At 43.3% G+C, this 14,019-nt stretch overlaps 1 protein-coding gene across 1 annotated transcript in view; it reads right to left on the reverse strand.

Moving 5' to 3' along the window:
- Positions 1-8,606: 8,606 nt before the first annotated feature.
- The window catches only part of ARHGAP40 (Rho GTPase activating protein 40), a 38,071-nt gene continuing 32,658 nt past the window's right edge, over positions 8,607-14,019 (reverse strand). The window contains exons 13-16 of the mRNA XM_017822841.1: positions 12,520-12,680; positions 11,372-11,427; positions 10,869-11,028; positions 8,607-10,617 (exon numbers count right to left, since the gene is read on the reverse strand). Coding sequence (XP_017678330.1) covers positions 10,922-11,028; positions 11,372-11,427; positions 12,520-12,680 — 324 coding nt within the window. The 3' untranslated portion in view covers positions 8,607-10,617; positions 10,869-10,921. The remainder of the gene's footprint in view (positions 10,618-10,868; positions 11,029-11,371; positions 11,428-12,519; positions 12,681-14,019) is intronic.

The raw sequence follows: 14,019 nt of genomic DNA on the forward strand, positions 1-14,019 counted from the left end.
GGTGTTCACACTTGCTTATGCCCATGGCCAAAGTGGTGTGTGGGCAATGAGCAGGAGCAGTGGAGAGGATGTGAGCTCAGGATCTATTACATTTCTGTCTCATTACCCTGCCAGCTGCAGCACTCTCGCGGTAGGGATACTTGCCCAGAGTCCTGATTCATTGGGTCAGAGAGATCGTGGGCTTCAGGACATGGGGGAGGAAAAAGGCAAGGGTGAAGATATTTTTATGCCTGACCTTTCCTAGAAGGTCAGGAGTTTGGGTTTGTTTCTTTAAAGATCCACATCTTGGTCTCAGAAGCAGCCTTACCACAACGCTGCAGCACTGAGAGAGAGCTCCATGCTGGAGCAGGCTCCTGGCAAGATCTGTGGCCCCATGGAGAGAAGAGCCCATGCAGGAGCAGGTTTACTGGCAGGACTCGTGACCCCACAGGGGACCCATGCTGGAGCAACCTGTACCTGAAGGACTGCACCCCATGGAAGGGCCCCACACTGGAGCAGTTCATGAAGAACTGCAGCCCAGGGGAAGGGCCCATCTTGGAGAAATTTGTGGAGGACTGTCCCTCATGGGAGGAATGCTGTACTGGAGCAGGGGAGGAGTGTGAGGAGTCCTCCCCCTGAAGAGGAAGGAGCAGCAGAGACAGTGTGTTTTCAACTGACCACATTTCCTGTACCACTCAGGGGAGGAGGGAGAGAATTTGGGAGTGGAGTTGAGCCTAGGAAGAAGGGAGAGGTTAGCGGAAGTTATTTTTAGGATTTGTTTGTATCTCTCATTACCCTACTGGTAACTTCATTGGTAATAAATTAAACTAATTTCCCTGAGTCAAGCCTGTTTTGCCCTCAACTGTAACTGGTGAGTGATGTCTCCCTGCTCTTATCTCAATCCATGAGCCTTTCACCATGTTTTTTCTCCCCTGTCCAGTTGAGGAGGGGAGTGATGGAGTGGCTTTGGTGGGCACCTGGCATCCAGCCAAAATCAGCCCACTACAGCTTATCCACAAACCTCTGGAGACAATGTCACCCACAGCTCCAGTGTCACCCCAACCACCATCGAAGCCCCTGTCTCAAATAAACTCTGCAGGTAAGTTCACCAACAGTCAAGTGACCCAAGATTTTGGTCAGCTCTTCCTGACAAGCTGGAGAAGGGGAAGGTCAGTATGGGAAGCCTGTTCAGAAACAGTTAATCTACCCAGGTCCTGCAGCCTGCACTTGTGAGATTTATTTAAAGTACCCAGATACATAAAACATTTCATTAATTCCTGGGGGTTCACAGTGTGAACTTCTAATAAGTGTGCACTCAGGAATACTATGGAAAAAGTTAGGACACTTACATAAACATTCATGCTGGGCACCTGATTTATAAATGTGCTGTTTAATCAAAATAAAAGCAGAGGCAGCTCAGCTCCCTGACTAGCCACAGCCCAACCTCCAGCTGGGTGGGAATGGGAGGGACAACCTTCCTGCTCAATTACTCACAGAAGTTATCCAACAGATATGTCTGTTGAGTTAGATAACACTTTAATCAAGCTCAGTATGTTGATTATCAAGGGAAAATCCATCACACTCCACAGAGAGAAGGGGATGTCTTTCTACTAGAAGTAATTTGAGAGGAACTTTGACCAACAGAAGCCAATGTCCCAGTCCCTGTATACTAACAACAAACTGGCTATTCCACTTTTTTTAAGCTTATTTACATTTTAAATCTGCTGCCATGAACATGGGGAATGCAGAAGAGAAGCCCTTCCTGAGCTGGAGAGCCCAACAGAGCAGGACACAAAGAGAGCAACTCAGCTTGGTTCTTCATCATTTTCCACGTTTCAAATGGAGATAATGAAATTTAAACGCACCAAAATCTCTGCCTGAATATCCACAGAGGGAAACAGGAGATGAGTGAATGTTGTTACACATTCCAGTTGACCTGCTCAATGCCCCACGTGGTTTGTAAAAGGTGTTTTCAACAAATACTATTAACTTACTTTGTTTCCTACAAGGTACTGATTTCCAGTATTTTTAACAAGTCCTTTGAAACACACTATAATGTTTATATTTACTGCTTCAGTAGATCTGAGGTCTCAGGTGCAAAAGCCTGCCTAGGGCTACATGTCTCTTTCCACCATGAACTCGATTAAAGGAAAAATCCAGACTGAGATGTAGAAGAAAAATTTTACTGTTACAAGAAAACTATTTGGATGAGAGAGGAGCAGAAATTTCAACCTTTTCCCATACATATCTCCAAATTTTCACTTGCTGCCAATAGTTCAGCAGGGAAACATTGACTACTGAAGATTCATTTTTCAAATGAGCCTTTAATTTAGTGGATCTAGGAGCTACTCTATTCCCTGTGCTCCCGACTGAATGCGCCTGTGTCCTTTCCTTTGAGATGAGCTCCTTTGTAAGCAAAATCTGCCACCCTGCCTTATTTATTATTGACTCGTCACAGTTTGGAAACATAGTTTAAAATAAATGAATGCCATGGCCATGAGGTTATTAAACTGCCTGGCATTGAGGAAATTGCTTTTCATAAACATCCTGAGCCCTCATGGTTTTTTTCTTAAAGTGTTTAATACACTGAGAATCCAAGTTAGTAGTCTGAAAACTGAATTGCTAATAAGAAGGAAAGATGTATTTTTGTTCAATATTGAAAGGCTGAAGTCAGAGGACAGAGCAGAGAAAGGAGTTCTCAATGCACAAATAATATTCTCTGTACCTGCTGTCACTTGATGCATAAGCTGATTAATGATAGAAAGTGCCTCCACATCCTCAGTAGGTGAGGCCACATAGAAGATGTTCATTCCAGCTCTCCTCCATCATGGATCCTGGCAATACAAATATTAACAGGTGAACAAAGAATTAACTGGTGATTTCCACTTTAGTGTACAGAGCCATAGAAGCACAAAGTGTTGTAGGTACTAAATCCCTATCAATATCTTCCCTTGGTAGCACTGGGCCCTGCCTTGTGTGTACTAGCACTATCCTAGGCACTCAGAGAGGAGTGTATAAGGGTAGGAGCAACTTATTTTGGAAAGTCAGATACATTATCCAGATAAATGGTGCACGGAGAATGTGCCTCCCTTTAGCTAATCATCAAATCCATACAGATACATTTAGGGATGCCCTCATGTGTCAGTATCTCAGTTTCTCTTTCAGGGCAGATTACTTCTACCCTATTGCTCTTACTATACAATATACACCAAAGCTGAAGTCTGAAAAAGCTTTGTTTCACACCTTCTGTGTGTGAAACAGCCTGTCACTGCAGCAGGACAGGGAGACCACAGAATGCCCTGTCCTACCTGCACACTTGATAATCCCACTCCTCAGTGCTGGAACTCGTTTCTTACTTGTGCCATGTAATCATGGTTCCCTTCAAAACAGGCCTGGGCAGCCTCTGTTTGCCTCAATCTCAACATCTCAGATTCCAGGCAAAAAGCAGATTGATCAATCTATTTCCTATCCATACATCCAGCGCTCCTCAACAGCCTCACAGGTACTGCAGGTTTGAAGGGGGTCTGAAGCCTGACCAGTTCTCCAGCCTGACATGGCAATGCAGCAGCAGAACCAGCCACCTTCTACACTTCACTCTCTAAACAGGGCTTGGAGGAAAGAGGGACAATGGTCACCCTCCTCACCTGTAATAACCAACATGGTACCAAGGGAGGGCTCCCTGGAGATGCTTTCACATCAGGTCTTATAAGAACAATGAAATTTCCAGTCCTCATCCCATTTAGAGCCCCAGCAAGACAAAGGGATGGAAAACAGCAGCTGAAACCACAAACAAAACCTAGATTGTCTCAGGTCCGTTTGCCTTATGAGTTTGCACCGACACAATGTTAAAACAAGGCCAGCACCGCTTGCCATCTCTTGAACAGATGTAAAACCTGAGCAAATCGTTCATCAGTAATGAATTTCTGTTTAAAATGCCTCTAAATTGAAGAAAATGAGTATTTCTCTTTCCGGCAGAGAAGCGGCACCGTCCCTCAATCGGGGTTGCTACGCAACCGCCTCCTGCACATGGCTGATAACACTCCCGGCATTATTTCCTCGCCTGACTACTCCGTCAGAACAAAGCCTGGCTAATGAAGCTTTCAAATGCTTTTGGCTTTGCCTTTGACGGCTCAACGCGGGTTTTCCTTGCATGTATGTGACAGTTACAGCAGGGACTCACCGTCCCTCCCAGCCAGGCACTCTCCGGAGCTGGATGGAGGAGATGCCCAATGGAGAGTGATGGGCAGCAGGGGAAAAGAGCAGCCAAACACCCAACAGACATAACCAGCGTCCAAAATGGAGGGCAGCCACACCTGCCACGGCACGAGGTGGCAATGATGAATCCCTCTGAAACACTGAGCCGTCAGCATTACAGATCAAGCCAGACATTCTCCAGTTTCAATTTATCCCTCTGCCCTAAGGTCCTTATCACACTGAGGCTGCTGCTCATGGGTTTGGATATAGTGAGGATAAACCTCCCCTAGCATATGCAACACCTTTTTTTACCAATATGTTGGAATAAATTTGACTATGATTTTCTTACACAGTGTGTGTAAGCAAAACCCTCCTTCTGCTAGATGAGTTGGTGTAGCAAGAACCATTGCTGGCAAGGAGAACTAGCTTCCACCGCAGACATCTTCATCCTCCTCAAGGAGCAGCCAGCTGAGGCTGAAGCAGTCCCATTTTGTAGTGCCACATCCACACAACTTTTGAACGCTTCCAGGGATGACGATTCCACCACTTCCCTGGGCAGCCCATTCCAATGCCTGACCATCCTTTCAGCAAAGAATTTTTTCCCAATCTCTAATATAAAATTCCCCTAGCACAACCTGAGGCTATTTCCTCTCGTTTTGTCACTTGTTACCTGGGAGAAGAGCCTGATCCCCATCTGGCTCCACCCTCCTGTCCAGGAATTGTAGAGAGTGAGATAATCCCCCCTGAGCCTCTTTTTCTCCAAGCTGAGCCCTACAGCAACCCCAGCCACTCCTCTTCAGACTTATGCTCCAGACCCTTTCCTAGCTGTAGCAGATCTACCCTTTACCAGTTCATTTCACAGAAGGGCTGAACACAGTGAAACAGGGAGCATTTCCTTGGCCCTCTGATATCTCATCTACTTAATGGGATCACCCTAAATACATGTGTGGATGTTTCACAATCTCGGTGTGACCAGGTAGAAAGGATAGGCTGACTACACAGGCACTGTGAGTTTGCCAGAGTGCACAGGCAAAATAACAAGCAACAATAAACAAAATGACAAGCAACCCACACAGGTACAGAAGCTCCAACAGGAATGAATTCCTGTAGCTGAATGTTTTCTAGACAGCACGTGGCTCCAATTACCTGGAAGAAGAGCTGGAGACAAGTTTTTCTCACACCAGCAGGGTGGAAGGATTGGCTCCGGGCTAAAAGCACAGATGCCCTTGGACAGCAAGGTGGCATCTGGGCAGTCAGAGCAGGCAACAGACAACCTGAGGGATTAATCTTGCTCTCAAAGACATACATTCTGCAAACAACTCAGTAAGAGTCACAAGGAAGGGCACCACCCAGAGAATCCAACCCAGCCCTGATCGAGGTGTAGATTATAGCAAATCAACCCACCTGGCTGCTCGCCTGCCAGGACTCTGCCTCGCTGGGCTGAGCTGAAGAAAGCCCAGCATGGGCGCTTTTTGCTGGAGACAAAATTATCTAACAAGAGACAATTATGTGACATTACCATTAAAAGCAGTGTGTGACAAAAAAAGCTTTAAGCCTCTGTATCCTGAGATCTGCAAACCCCTTTCTCTACCTTTGTGCTAAAAGGGCCTCATTTAGTCCATTTGCTCTGTCCCAGTCAGGCAAAGCGAAAGTAAGGTTGATCGATTTGTTAATTACAGTAATTTTATCTTAAATAGAGACAGCTGAGTGTTCATCAAGTCACAACTTCGCCTATTAGGGAGAGACCTACCTCCTGCTCAGTAATTAGGGATAATAAGTGGCTCATAAATGCAACCCACAACAACACACTCTGAGAGCATGGCTCAGAATCAGGAGGGCTATTAGGGAACCCCAAGGTCTATTTCTCCTTTTGAAGAAAACAATGTAAAAATCTTTAATTGTCTCACTTGAAACCCTGAGACAGCTTTGCCATTTTGTTATAAATAAAAGGCAATTATTCCACTTTGTGATTGCTCTTGTGCCCAGAGAAGGCTTAACTAGAGTCACCAGTGCAAATGAGAGCGACTTTCTCTTCCTGCATTGACTGGGCACACACAAAAAGCTGAGGTAGGAAGTAAGACCAGTGAGTTATGTATAATCACACTCCTCAGACTTTTAAGACTCTAAGTAAGGCTCAAAAGATTCAGTTTGAACACAAGTCACAAGCAGTCCATGCTCAGGTTGAATCATCCATCCACACACATGGCCTAACTTGAAATGTGTTCGTTACTGAAGGCTCACCTCACCCTCCTGTCACAGAAAGGGCAGGCTGGCAAAAGCTGAGGGCAAAGGAAACCAGCTTTGGTCGTCATCCTGCATGGAATGGGGAATCTCTGAGGCAAGCTTCTACTGCAGCCTGCCAAGAGCAAGGTTTGAGGTGAGCAAGGAGAGAACATCAGAGCTCACGCGCATCTGTATCTCTTCCAAATCCTGCAAAACAACAAACAAAATGACAAGCAACCCACACAGGTACACCCACACCCTCCATTTCTGTTTGGCTTCTTGCTCTTTTCCACCTTTATCCCCCAGGTAATTACTCCTGCAACTTCACCAGCCAGAAAAGTACAGACAGCCAAGAGGGTCAGAGAGATGAAAACCACACCACTTCAAGGACTACAGAGAAAAGGAATTCCTTCCTCCACCCACGTTCTTTGGGCCAATCCTTGGACAGAACTAGATAACAGAGCACAGTGTGGAAGGAAAGGCTTCAACACCTTGAGCTCTGTTGATCCTGCCAGGTCCAGGTGCTGGGGAAAAGGACCTTGGTAGGTGAGGTCGCCTACCTTCCCCAGGACAGTGAAGAATGGGGAGGGACAACCAAGGGTGTTTGTCACCACAAGGAACGAAAAAAAACATAAAACCTGAGATCGGGTGTAGTAGAGGAGGCTGGGGGTGACTATGGGGGCTGATCCTGCCCTGGCCGTTTCCCAGATGATAAGTCAGTGCAGCTGCACATTTTCTTTTCCAGTAACTTAAAATACTGAACTGTGGCCTCTATTTTCCCCTGAAGCTGAAGACATATATGCAGCCCCCATGTGCAGTCAAGACCAACCAGCATTTGGAGAGAACTTTAAAGTTTCATTCTCTTAGCATGCAAAACAACAGATGTCATTTATCTCATTTTCAGCACTGGGGAGTGCACAAGGATAAAGAAACAGATTTAATCAAATGCAGTTGTATTTCATTTACAATAATACTTGCTGTCACTTACTTTGCTCCAGGAAGTGCATTTAGTTGTTTTCCTGTGGCATTTCCCTCCAGGAGCTGAAGCTTCACTTGTTCCTGTGAAGACCCTGTATTTCTGCAAATACCTTTTCCTGATGCAAATTACCTTTTTTTTTAATTAACGTGTGGTATTTCAGTTCCACTTAACCCACAACTATGTTTAACCAGCATTTGCAAGATTGTTTTATATTCTGTCCTGTTATCTCAGCACAGCATAAAGTTGCATTCAAGTTGCCTGCAGAATAAATACTGGGCTTTTATTGTGAGCAAGGGAGAGCTGTGTAATGATCAATCACAAAAGCCCTTGGGGATGGGAGAGATCAGCACTTTGATAGTGCTGAAGATGAATGGGTAAAACGAGTTTGATAAGCTGGTCTTTTCCTCAGATAATTGCTCTGGAAGCTTTCTAAAGCCACTTGGATCCTCTTTCCCTTTTGTTTCTGGGTAGGATAGTAATTCCTGTTTTTCCAGCAGCACTACCAGACGGGCTGCTGCTGTTACTGTTTTTAAACAAATCACAGTGGATTTATGCCACATTTTATCACTGACTATTGAACAATAAAGTATTAGTCACGATTTAACAAAATATTCAGACTGGATTCCTATTATTCCTTGCCAATTTGGCTAGTCCAGCACCCATGTCACTGAGCACAGCTCAGCTGAGAAGGACTGAGGGAGTGGGAAAGGGACTTCTCATCCTTCCTCAAGCTTAAATCTTTAACAGCAGCTCAGAAGTCATTAATCCTTGGTGCTCACCTTCAGCTCCCATTAACCTTTCTCTGGACTTTTTACACCCATCACCATCCTCTTTTTTCTCCTCCTGGATCATTCTTTTGCAGCAATCCCACAGGATCATCCAAAGAGGAACTTCTCCTGAAGCTTTAATACAAAACTCTTGCCCAGCTCACTTAGACCCCAGGTACATCCCTCTTCAGGCCCAAGGCAAATAATGCTAGCATTCATAGACATACTAACTTATTCTCAGCCACTAATGAAAATGGAGCCAAGAGATTTCACTGTATTTTTATTGTTTCACTGAATAAAATGGAATTTAAATACAGAATTAAAAATTTGTAAAAAACGTTATTAAAAGCCAGCATTCAAAAGTGGGTTGCACATCAGTGACCAAAAAATTTGCGTTTACTTTTTGATACAAAGACAGGTCAGAAAAATAAAAAAAAGCACATCCATCATCTGAAAAGAGCTGATTTTTTTTTTTTTACATTTCCTTTCATGTTTGAGACCTGATATTTGTCTCTTAAGAATCTCCCACGAACCTTGGTTTTCACAGCACTGATTCACATTGTTTGGTTTTCAAAAAAACCCAATCATTTGTAGTTTACAGTAGCAGTGATGTAGTGACCTCTCAATACATACTGACAGTATGTTTCATAAACCAGCATATGAGGGGTGGAAAAAAAATGCAGCATTATGTGATTTGCAGGGGTGCAATTTAGCCTGCAAAAGATCTTTGAGCTCACACCCATGCCTTTATGAGTTGGGTATTTCTTGAGTTATCACATTTCTGGCATTCGCTCTTTGCCAACTCCATCACTGCAACAAAGAATTCTACAAGTGATGAGTAAATAGGTACCATTGATTTTTAATGCCCCATTTTAAAGCAGCTTGATCTTTCAAGGCACAAATTTCTCATCCTCAAGGAAAACAATCAGGCTCTTTTAGGCACAATTTAAACCCCATAAAAGGGGCACCTCCCTCAAGAATTCTTGACATCGGGGATCTCGGTCAGGGTTGGGAGGTGGTTTTTTTGCAAGTTTATATTATCATTTCTTAAGAAGACAGCTATGAAGATGGTCCAACCAGTCAATGCATCTGCATCATCTCAACCAAAAAATACTAGACAGACTCTCTAATATATGCATAATTTTAAGATATCACCACCACTCACATACTGTTCATAACAGGCTGGAAAGAATATGGAGTATGGCTCACCTGTTCTTCTAGGATCTTAACCACCACAAGAATTTAACCACACAGACAGAGTGAAGTGCCCTTACAACAGAAACTAGGAGTTTGAGATAAAGAGTAAGGAAAGCTACACATCAGCCTCGGGGGAAAAAAAGGAGAGGGGGGAAAATTCAGATTGCAATGGAAACCAATTCATTTAACAAAAGAAATAATACTGGAGATTGTCACTAGTGCACCTAGAATTTGGCAAATGAAATACTCTGAGCATACACTTGCAGGGCAGCCCTGCCTCTGCCACAGGAATAAATATCCAACAGTGTTTAATAACGGGACATAAAAAGAGACATCCGGATTTCTGGATACGATGCATGTTCCATCCTCTGTAACTGCACAGTGGGTTCCCTCACATAAGGTATTTCAGTAACATCACAAAGGAATACAATTCTTCTGTGCTCCTCCTCCAGGAGTAGAGTCCTTTTTAACTGGGGTTGGATGATGATGATGCAGCAGCAATGTGAGGTGCAAGTGTTTTGCTCTACCCTCATTCTCCACCCACAGCGACCACATTGTGCTGTGAGGGATGGAAATGTGCAGCTGGAGCAATGAAGGCTCAGTTCAGTACCCACTGTGTGACCAGGCACAGGCATAGACCTCTCAGTTCAGCCACTTCACATCTCAGGGGAGGCTTGGTTTGTTTTGGACAGACATGTTCACACAGAATCCTCCACAAAGATGTTCAGTTTATGTGGCCAGGTCAGATTACTAACCTCAAATTAACTTCAGAATATTTCCTGTTTTCTGTTGACATATAGGTTGTCCAGCAAAATAAATGCATGTTTTACCCTCATCAATGGCAGCCTGTAGATTTGGTTTTGCATAACCAGCAGAGCTGTATGGGACACACATCTCTCTTGTCACACTGCACATCTGAAAGGTTGCTGTCCATTTTTTGCAGGGAAAGTTATGTTCTTTATGTTGTGTATGTATTTATCTGCAATCATTAAATACAGGATGTTGGCATCACATTCCACCTGGCCTTTTTGCAAACACCCTTCTTCATTCTTCAAAGAACATAACAGTGTCTCTTAGTGAAACCTATGGTCTCAACTTCTGGTGATGTGCACCAGGCAATCATGGACCTTACCAAGGGGATATCCTTAATACCACTGCAGCAATTTGACTGTCTCTCCTCCAAATGGTGGATCCGACCAAAAAAAAAAAAAAAAAAGAGCAAATCCAGAATAGACAGATGTTTTCTAAAATCTTCAGGTTGACCTTTCTTCTTTTACATTCCATATTTGCTGCACAATCACTGTTGCTTTGCTTCAGGGCTTGTTTTGGGGGGATATTTTGTTTAAGAACAGTCATTCCCCCTGCAAACTCTTCTACATAGGAACTGCTGCTTGTTTCCAACACCTCTGTTAGCAGGTAGGCTCACGTACTCTCACTGCCAGCTGCCATGGAAGCAGTAAATAAAGTTGTTTTTACCTCCAAAGTCACAAGCATTGTCCAGTCTGTGACTACACCAGAAATGTCTCTATTTCCATAACTTCCAAAAACTTCAACCAAATGCTTTGTTTTTCTCATCTTTCCCTTAGAACATCCGAGGAAAAGATGGGTTTTGCTTAATTATCCACTCAGCATGGGGGTTGATGTGGTACAAGTCCAAGAGGTAAGTGTCTGGGTCCAGGCAATGTTCACCTATTAAAACAAAACATTCAGGAAAAAACCCCACTTTTTTTTATGTCCTTAGTTCTGTAGTTGTTAGGTTTTGGGTTTTGTTTGGTTTTCCCTCACCTAAAAATCAGTACTTGTTAACATTAATTTCAATATTACACCATTCAGAAGTGTTTTCACAAATCTGGGGTAATGCTTCAAAATGAAAGAGGGTAGATGTACATTAGATATTAAGAAGAAATTCTTCACTCTGAGGGTGGTGAAGCACAGCACAGCTTGCCCAGAGAAGTTTAACTCTTTTCTAAAACAAGTTAAGCATAAAAATTGGGTAACAGAGTCCTTATTTTCAGTTGCCTTTTGTACTTACCAATATTACCTCCCACTTCATACAGAAATAAGTTTGTGCACTCTGTTGAGTTGTTACTGCAGAAAGAAAAACACACTGAAGTTAAATCTTTGCAATGACAGGTTAGGTTGCTCAGTACTGTTTATTGCAAAAGAATTGTTTGTGGTTCTGAGGCCAGCAATGGTCAAGGAAGCGACAGGCCATGGTACAGAGACCTTGCTGATCCTCCTGAACAGGTGTTGAGAAGGACACCCAAAACTGGAAAAAAAAACCACCAAGGCAGTTATTCCTCACTGGCAGCAAGCAGCACACTGTATGTAAACACTAACTTTTCAGTTGGAAAACAACAGGCATAAATATCAAAGTTCACTGTCAGCATTCCTCAAAAACTGATGGACTACTCCAGAGAAGCTCACTTGCAGGAAGACTTTGGCAGCTGTTAGTGAGATACCAGCTGACTCGTAATCAGCCAACTTCCCCCCCATCCTCCTTGTCTAGATACCTTGTGTGACACAGTCAGGAGATGCACTGCTGCATTATCTACTAAATACAGTGTGCAGGAATGGTGACAGAGTGGGGCAGGAACTCTTCTGTTCATTTTTTGGGTTACTTCAGCAATTTACCACTGGAGCACAGGAGGGAATTGCAGAGTTCATTTTAGGAAATCCCTACATTAACATATTCATGTTGAGATTACTCTCCAGGCAGGTAATTTGCACAGGTGATGTTTTTTCCAGGTGAGTTAGAGAGGATTTGCTTTGCAGGGTCAATGTTATTCCGATTTTCCTTCCTTTCTCCACCTACTTTTCCAGCAAGGTTGCTGGAGTTCACTTGCTGTCCAGCAGCCCAGAGGGGATGGGACCACTGACCTCTTGACAGCCTAAGCACAGAATGGAATCACTCAGCTGAACTAACACTTGACTTCCCCATCCAACACACTATTTCCACTGCTGAGAATAGAGAAGCAGAGAACAGTCTCCTCATGATTCCCTGTGTTGCCACATCATCTCAGCCACAAGATCAAAAACAGCAACCACTTAGTTGGGGGTTTTTTGTTTGTTTGTGGTTTTGTTTGTTTGTTTGTGGTTTTTTTTTTGTGTGGGTTTTGTTTGTTTGTTTGTTTTTTGTTGTTGGTTTGTTTTTTTTAAAGCAGAGAAAAAGCAATTTACCACTTGAGGAGGTTGACAGTGTTAACAATATTCCAGCCATTCTGGTACAGGTTCTTTTGAAACTGCCTGAGGACATCTGCAACCCTGGTTGCATTGTTCAAATGCACCTCCAGTGAGTCCTTCAGGAGGAGTGATGCGTGGACTTTCACAATCTTCGAAGGCTGAACAAAAAAAACAAAAAAAAAAGTACTTAAAGAGTTTATTATCAGTCAAAACCCCAAGTTTCAAAATAGATTGGAGTGTAAAGAATTACACCTATCCAGCCAGCTGCTCATAGACTTTAGCCTTGTTTCTTATTCCACGCATTCTACAGGTTAAAAACTTAAAGCAGCATCAAGGTGAGCATTATAAATAAATCACTAGCATTTCGGTGTTGTGTCCGGGAAAGGAGACCTGTGCTCTCCATCAGCGAGCGGTGGTGCTCTCTGCTGTTCAAACCCAGCACTACCACCAGAAAGCGACACAAGCTTGGATGAAAATAGGATTTGTCGCAAGAAATTTTAACAAACTGGTTTGCACGAGTCTGAATGACTTCTCTGAAATTCATTTAAATTACTGTAAAAGGAGCTTAGACAGCTGGATTGCACACTACTGAATTTCAGAAAGGTAGTTTCCAAAGAAAGGAAGCACTGAGCCATCACAGAGCTGAGTCCAAGTGGGGTTTTTTTTCCAATACTGTTTTAATCAGCTACTCCATTAAGTAACTTCTCAGAACTTTTGCCAAGAACACTGAATTATTTTCACAGGATTTAACCTGCTGTAAGTTAATTTTGCAATCCCAAAACCTCTGCAAAAACAGTGCACAAGATTGAGTCCATTAGAACGGTGTTAACCATTTCCTAAGCATGGGGTCGTCTGTTTGATTGCCTAAACAGTAGCTGCCCTATCCAAAATGACAGCACCTTCAACAGTGACATGTCATCTTAACAGCCGTATTTTAGGCAGACATCATCTCAGTATCCCAGCCATAGAAAGGTGGGGAATGTATTGGCTTGTGAGAACATAGACTCTTCTTCAGGAATGCAGATTTAAACTTTCAATTATTATTTCTACCTGCAGACTCCAACTAAGCTTGTGTCCTTAGAGCATCCTGGTTGCACCACCACTATGTGATATTTCAAATCCAGCCCTGCATGATATAACACAGCCCCTACAGACCTGCAGATATTCAACTAAGATGGCTACCAAAAAACCCCAGGCAGAATGGCTCCAAGGATCTTTTCCCAGCTTTGATACTGAAACAGATCAGGTAGAAACATCTGTTTAAACAACCTCAGTCTGCACCAGTACGAGAGTGCGCAGAGCCATGTCGTTCATCAGGGAACTTTTCTCCCTTTAAGCAGCAAGAACCTCCTCCTCAAACCCTTCCATACGGATCAACAGCATTATGGAGCAAAAAGAAAATTAGATACAATACTGCTATAATAACCTAAATTTTTGTTTTAAGTTCCTGAAAATAAGTCTGCCTTTATCACAGCAGATGTATCTGTGCCAACACCT

This window comes from Lepidothrix coronata, unplaced genomic scaffold (genome assembly GCF_001604755.1).
Source record: "Lepidothrix coronata isolate B3197 unplaced genomic scaffold, Lepidothrix_coronata-1.0 Scaffold99, whole genome shotgun sequence".
Classification (NCBI taxonomy): domain Eukaryota; kingdom Metazoa; phylum Chordata; class Aves; order Passeriformes; family Pipridae; genus Lepidothrix; species Lepidothrix coronata.